The 7,334-nt window shown below is 43.9% G+C and overlaps 1 protein-coding gene across 1 annotated transcript; it reads left to right on the top strand.

Annotated features, from left to right (window-relative positions):
• Positions 1-3: 3 nt before the first annotated feature.
• On the top strand, positions 4-6,122 carry RAB19 (RAB19, member RAS oncogene family). Its single transcript, XM_084306236.1, has 3 exons — positions 4-243; positions 889-1,072; positions 3,280-6,122. The coding sequence occupies exons 1-3, from the start codon at positions 46-48 to the stop codon at positions 3,543-3,545; spliced, it is 648 nt and encodes a 215-aa protein (XP_084162362.1). The 5' UTR covers positions 4-45; the 3' UTR covers positions 3,546-6,122.
• Positions 6,123-7,334: the final 1,212 nt, after the last annotated feature.

The following is a 7,334-nucleotide window of genomic DNA, read 5'->3' as shown; positions in this document are numbered from 1 at the left end:
CGCCGCCCGGGCCGGCAGGTGAGGGGGGTCCCCGCGGGAGCCGCGATGCCCTTCTCGGGGGGCTCCGGGGCGGACGACGCCTTCGATTACCTCTTCAAGATCATCCTGATCGGCGACTCCAACGTGGGGAAGACGTGCGTGGTGCACCGCTTCAAGACGGGGCAGTACAGCGAGAAGCAGCAGAACACCATCGGCGTCGACTTCACCGTGCGCTCGATGGAGCTCGACGGCAAGAGGGTGAAGGTCGGTGGCAGGAGCCGGGGGGGACCCGGGGCAGCGCCTCCCCTGCCCCTCGGGGTATCTCGGGGACGCAGTCACCTAACGGGGGGATGAGTCCTGCGCTCACCTTCTCTCTGGGTTATCACCTCGAGAGGTTTCCTGCTGTACCCGGGGTGAGTTCTCTGAGAGCCGCCTCTGGCTCGGAGGGGGGGTGTTTTCCCTCCTCCAGGGATGTGGGAGCTGGATCTGGGGCAGCAAGGATGGAAAACCTTCTGGTTCCTAAAGGTTTCACTTTGGTGTGCGCCTGAACTCAGACTGCCTCACACTGCCCAGCCCTGCATCAGGGTTTCTTCTCTTCATCCTTTCCTATTGAGAGGCTGTAATGCCCTGTATCTCTCAGCACACTTGTTGAAAGCCGGGCTCTTTGCAAAGCTGTTTTTACTCCCAACAGCTTGCTTTTGGGTCTGTGTACACCATCTAAATAGACACATCAATGTCTCTTCAGATCCAGAGAAGGCAAAGCCGTACTGTGGTTTGATGAAGTGAGCTGGAACAGGTCTAGCTGCATTGCAGAAAAGGGCCAGGGGTTTCAAAAACATAGATGCGGGTGGCAAACAGGTAGGAAGCAGCATTCACTTCCCCTCACAACGTCTGTCCTTTCTCTTACAGATCCAAGTGTGGGACACAGCCGGTCAGGAGCGCTTCCGGACAATAACCCAGTCTTATTACAGGAGTGCCCATGGGGCCATCCTTGCCTATGACCTTACTAGGAGGTCCACATTTGAATCTATTCCTCACTGGATCCATGAAATTGAAAAGTATGGTGCTGCAAACTTGGTCATGATGTTAATTGGTAGGAATCTAATTATAAATACTATGTTGTATAGCTTTTTAAATATTATGAAATCCCTGTCGCTTTCCCACCACTACTTCATCTGTGAACTATGAATTAAAGAGGAACACAGTTTTAATTAAAATAGATTCAAATACATTTAAGTTTGATCTAAGCTTAAAAAATTGGGAAAGTCACATCCTGACCCGGATAGGACCAAGCCTATTGCACTGTGAAACATTTTACTTGTTCTTTTCATGCTGGAATAATGCAACAAACTTGCTGCTAGCTTAGCAAGCACAACCCAACTGAGGCTAGAACAGCACTAAGCCTGATGAGCTGTTCCTGATGTGCAGGAATTCAGCAGCTTGATAATTTAAGAGGAAGCAGAACGCACAGAGCAACACAACTCCTCCTTCTCATCTTTCCTCCCAGTTCTTTTGATAATGCATGCCCATGGCTCTGTAATAGGACTCCAATTGGGTAAGACAGTAAACAGGGATATATGGTTTTGGAAGAGCACTAAATAGTCTGCTTGCATTCCTCTTCCTTGTTTATACTGCTAGCATTCAAGAAACTTTGCCTCTTGAGGAAAGGAATAGATAAAAATTGCTGAATTTGGAGATGGGAGAAAGCAGGACGGTTCTTTCCCTTCGGCTTTCAGATTATTATTGCTCTTCTCCCCCAAGGAAGAAGCTGTAAATGAGAGCTCTGACATGGTAAAATGACAGAGCCTTTATTTACTTTCCACTGCTTCTTCCACTGCAGTGTGCTGAGAGCAACACACAGCCACAGCAGCCCAAACTGGCTTTTGAGGATAGGCAGCATTGAGCCCCATAGCACAGTAGGCATAGGATCTAAGCTTTTGCTTGTGCCCCTAGCAAATTACTTACTTCTGCTGGGTGGTTCTTCCTGTTCTTCTTCTGAAGAAACAAATTCTGACCTGCATGCAACTGCAGCGTTCGGGATGAGTAAGGAGGGAAAAATAATCACTTAATTCTGGTAGAGTTTTTCTAACTCATGACTCCAAAGAACAAGATCTGTTAGTGTGTGTGTGTAGGGCTGCCTTTTTTTTTCCTTAAGAAATGTTTCGAAATGGTAAAAATAAAGCTTTTGACAAGGATCCAACTTGGTACTTCCTTCCAAAGCTTGTGCTGTTCTACTTACTTTAGCAGGAAGTCTTTGTATGATTAATTAGATGTAGTCATTTTATATGCCTTCCTAGTGTGACAGGTTAAAAATTCAACTCTCCCATTTGGAACTGAAAGAGGAAAGGTGTCAAGAGTGTTTGTGTCTTTTGTTAAGATGGCAAACAACCATCAAACAAGGTGTTTTTGAGGGCCTGTGCTTTGCTGGTGGTAGTTGTTGCTGTTTGTTTCGCTTTGGAAAAGCTAGAAGCAGCTTAAAGGGAGAAGAGAACTAGCTTAAATATATGCTTCGAATTCAAGATCTGAATGTGATGAAAGGCTGTCCTGAAACTAGGAACGCAGACTTCAACCAGGCACTGTATATGCCAGAACTGATGATAATTCTACAAGTGTTGGAGCTACTGAAACATACACAGGTGTCTTATTTGAGATGTTTTATCATTTGTCAGATTTTTGACTAAACTGCTTTGAGTAGAAGTTTCATCTATATGCGCAGAAACCTGTTAGGTATACCTTGTAAGCATTAAGATAGTTGGTGTCAATGTTAAAACCTTGTTAACAATTGGGCAGGTTCTTCCTTTTTCTCTGCACTAACAGCACTCCAGAGCTGAGCATCCACTCTGAGATGTGAAGTAGCTTCACAATAAATAGCAGAACACACGTGGCTTCCAGTGAAGGTCAAATGAGGAATAAACCTTTGTGCGACATTGCTTTGGTTTATAGAATGAGGTCACTATAGCTACAAAGATTACCAAGCTTTTTTAAAAGGAAAATTGATTTAAGTACTGCTTAATGTTTAAAAACATTAGGGAATAGGAACAAACAGTTGCTTCTAAAGAATCCTCTGGCACCACTATCTAGAGCAAATAATTAGATGAACAGTTTTGTTTTGCGGCTAACTCATTTGATAAGCATCAGTTTTGATCCATTTTCTATGGTTGTGTCTCTGATGTGCTTACATTTTGCTTTTCCAGCAATTCTTAGCCCCAACATAATTCTATCATTTACCAAAATTAAATGAATGTATTGTGTTTAAAGAAATCTTGAGAGACTAAGTTCAATTATCTGCTTTCTTTTAAGGGAATAAATCAGACTCGGTGGATAAGCGCCAAGTCCTGTTTGAAGATGCCTGCACACTGGCAGAGAAGTATGGGCTCCTAGCTGTGTTGGAGACATCAGCAAAAGAAGCTCAAAACATAGAAGAGGTGTTCGTGTTGATGGCTAGGGAGCTGATAGCCAGAAATACCTTGCAGCTTCATGGAGAGAATCCTCCAAACAGCATCTATCTTGACTCCAGGCCAGTGATTGCCAGTCCCACTGCAGAGAAGACCCAGTGCCTTTGTTGAAGAGATCTCAGGAACGGAGTTGGAAGTTGTCATCTTTCCGAGGCTGTTTGATTTTAAGTTTTATTCTACTGATGAAAGTTTGCTGTATGGCCTCAAGCCATCTCTCTGCTATCCCTAACTTGCAGTTTGGTGCATAAGTACCTCCAGAGATCACTGTTGCTGCTGACAGCACAGGTTGCTTTGAACATGGCAGCTGATGTCTTACCGTGAACTTGTGAGCTGAGAGGACTCAGGAATCTACCAGCCCTTGCCTTAACCAAAGAGAACTATAACAATGGTTGCCTTTACTTATGTTTCTGAAAGATTTTTCTGGCTGTGTCAGAAGATAAATTTGCACCAGAGTTCTGCATTGCTTTGATCCTCCTAAAATACATTGTTTGTTGTAGTGCAAGCTCTTTCCCCTTTGCCAGTAGCTTTAAAATGTCTGAAGTCCTTGGACAGCACTAACCTACTGCTGCTGCAACTTTTGTATAGGGGAGGTCCTGACGTCAGGCACGTAGCTACCCATCCCCAGGAGCTCAATATTCACATCTGCAAGAGTATGTGAATTTCAGATCTCTGTTAATTTCTTCACCAGACAAACCTGGAGACATTCCTGAGGTTTCAAAGCAGGCAGAACATATTAGGGTCCCAACCATCTTCCTGGGGCGAAAATGGTTGTCTTTTACTTTGCTCTCAAATGATAAGGATTGTATTTAGTGGTGACCTGTCTTGCTACAGTTACAAGGAGCACTGAAGCTTTCAAGGCCACAGTAGTGGCTTAATACTGGGGTGAAAGGACCATGCTCTTTCCTAAGCTTGTCTTGCTTTTGATGTACTGATCTTCATCAAAAGCTGGCCGTTGTTTGTGTGGCAGGCCAGTGGCAGTATGCTTGCAGATTTTCAAGGGATTGTGAAGAAAGGGATTCAAGCTCCTGCAAATCTCAGTGATGGGTACGATGGGTTATTGACGTAACCTCACCTTAGAGCAGTAAGGGAAGGGCATGGAGCACACCAGGAAGCTACCCCTGGACAGGTACATACGCTATTCCTTTGGAGACTTCACCGAACGTTGTGGTAGCAGTAGAAGATTTTGTATTGCTCTTCCCAAATGCAAACTCTGCTACTGGGGGGGCTCACTTTTTCTGTGTAGGGAAAAATGTAGCAAATCCTTTTGGAAAAGCTTGTCTGAGAAGCACAAAAATAAAGTAGAGTGAATCATTGATTTAGACTTGCACATATTTCTATTATTATTATTGCTTCCTCCAGCCAGGTTCTTTGCTATTGCATGCAAAGAAAGGGTTCATTCAGCTACCTGTAAGCTGAGGGATAAATCTTCAGTGGTAACCTCTATGCCTTTTACTATAAGCCTGGTGTGAACAAAGCTGCTTCTTCAAGTATTCTCTTTCTGATATGTATTCTTTTTTAATCTTAATTTCATTTCAAATTGGTATTAGCTTGGTAAGTGCATTCAATTACATTTAAGCAACACCAAGTACCCTAACCTCTCAAAGTGGCTAAGTAGCAGTCTACCCTCCAAACCAGTATTTTCTTCACCTCCTGTCACTGGGAACAGTCAAATGTGAGTTTAACGTTTTTCTGTATAAAATCCATACTCCCTCTTCTGCAGTGTAGCAGCTGTTACATTTTTAGTACCCACACTTAACTGCTAGCAAGCTGTTTTACTTCAGAGATACCTGAGATATTTGTAGCAACTATTAATATTCCAGAAAATAGAAAATTTGAATATCTAGTTAATGTCTTTCATTAGTTGAGAATGAGAGGGAGTATCTTAACAACAGATTTAACCTGTGCATGGTTCATTGGATTTATTGCCTTAGAGATTTTTGTATGAAGTTATTTTGCTTACCCTCAGGATGGAGGAGGCTTCTGCAGGCTCATGATCCCTTATCTGTCTGGCACTACCAAGCTACAGGGCTCTTGCCATCCTGTTCCAGCACACATGGAGCTACTGGTAAAATCCTTCCCTGGCAGAAAGCTGAGCAACACCACATTGCACAAACAGGCTTGCGGCTGAGCTGTTGTGCTGTGTTCTCTTCCCTTTCCTTTGCCAGGTGTAACCCTTTTTCAAGAACCTGGCCTTAACTACCTACCCTGACAGTCACCTCAGTGTAGCTAACGCAGGAGTGAGAGCCCTCTCTTGGTTGGGCCTTCCACAGGCCCTTCCAGCAGTTCTGTTGAACTGTTCCCATAGGGTTATTTTCTAAGCTCTCTTCTTATGAATGAAGAAAGAACTGCAACAGTTGCAAAGTTCCTCAGTGTATATTAGTAGCCTGTTGTTAATGAGGTAACATATGAAGAAAATTTATAAAGTTTAACTTTAGTATGTTGTTCTAGACTGTTGGATAGCAACCACTAAATTAAAAAATAAACTTCTGCAATTGTGCCTTCCTCCATCACAGCAGTTGAAAGCATGCAGCTATGGCACCAGGACAAGTGGCATGACACTAGCTGCTACAGAACCTTATTTTAATGTCTGCTCCTCCATCATCATATGCAGACCTGATGTGCTTCCCGAGAGCACCGTTAAACGTGTGTACAGAGAAGGTGGCTTGTTGTAATGGTGCTTACAATGCTGTCCTGAATGTTACTACTGTCCTACAACTTTAAGGGCTGTGTATCCAACTTGAAGATAAAATTGTTTGCGTTCATCTACTCAGAAGTATTTAAATCTTTGCTTACATTTAAGGTAACAGTAAATTTACTGTTGCACATTCTTTGCACTGGTACCACACCCACACCAGGTGAGACTGAGGCAGCACCTACACACCTAACAGGGCACAAAGAACTGGAAAGATTCTGAAACAGAGCAAACTCTCAGAACATACCTCCAGAAGCTGACCGACGTAAATGTAACTGCAACACAATGATGTGGAAGGCACAGAGCCCAGGCTGCGTGGTCAAACTTCCCTTCATATATAAGGGACAGGCTCTTAGTAACAAAAGCTGAGGCTCTTATCTAATCATTCCAGTTAATGTTTAAGTCAAGGTGGAAGAGACTAAAAGAGCAATTCTCAGGCCCATGCCTGGAGCAGAACAGCTCTATCTTGGACTCTCCTTTCAGGAAGCAGATGCACACCTGAAGCAAAGCCAACCCTTCCTCTCCACCAGTCAAACGCTCCAACCACAGCCCTGTTTTGTGAGAGCAGCTCCTCCACAGCTGTAGTTCATAGAAGAGGGCTGCTGCTATGGGTGGGCATGGGCTTCTACATATGCCAATCCCCAGAAAGACAGGTTCAGCTCAAGGTGTGGTGGGATTTAGAACTCACTGCTTTCCGTACTGACTCCTGAAGCCATTTTCAGACACCTCTCTGGAGTGTATAAGGACTAAAACTATGACAGGTGATGCTGAGATATGCAAGTCCTTGTGGAGCTGCTTCATTCAGGGCAAGAGCCCCTTTTACTTTAAAGTACATCAGCTTTTAAGAAGAACTTGTACGCTTCAGATTTTTACACCTTGTTAGCTCAGGCCAGGTAGGACCTTCTAAAGTTATTGAATACACTTTAGTGATACTGTTCCAAAAATCAATCTCAAGTCAACTGCCTGCACAAGCAGTGTCAGTGCAATCACATCAAGCTGCTGCCAAGCAGCTACGGACACTGACTTGACCACCAGTGATAAACTGGATACCCCTATGAATTGCATACTCCTAGATATCAGCAACAGCAGCAAGTAGGGGCAGAAACTTCACATATTTACAACTCTTCTCCTGTTTCCTTGCTACAGCTGTGTGTATAAACAGCTTGGCCTATTACAGTTATCACTGCCCCATCTGGCTCATTTTGCTT

Source organism: Netta rufina (assembly GCF_964035555.1).
Source record: "Netta rufina genome assembly, chromosome: 1".
NCBI classification, from domain to species: Eukaryota; Metazoa; Chordata; class Aves; order Anseriformes; family Anatidae; genus Netta; species Netta rufina.
This window is presented reverse-complemented; position numbering and strand designations above follow the sequence as displayed.

Coding starts and splice junctions, on each gene's coding strand:
- RAB19 (XM_084306236.1), top strand. CDS start 46: ATGCCCTTCTCGGGGGGCTCCGGGGCGGACGACGCCTTCGATTACCTC. Junction 244..888: donor TCGACGGCAAGAGGGTGAAG/GTCGGTGGCAGG, acceptor TTTCTCTTACAG/ATCCAAGTGTGGGACACAGC. Junction 1,073..3,279: donor CTTGGTCATGATGTTAATTG/GTAGGAATCTAA, acceptor CTTTCTTTTAAG/GGAATAAATCAGACTCGGTG.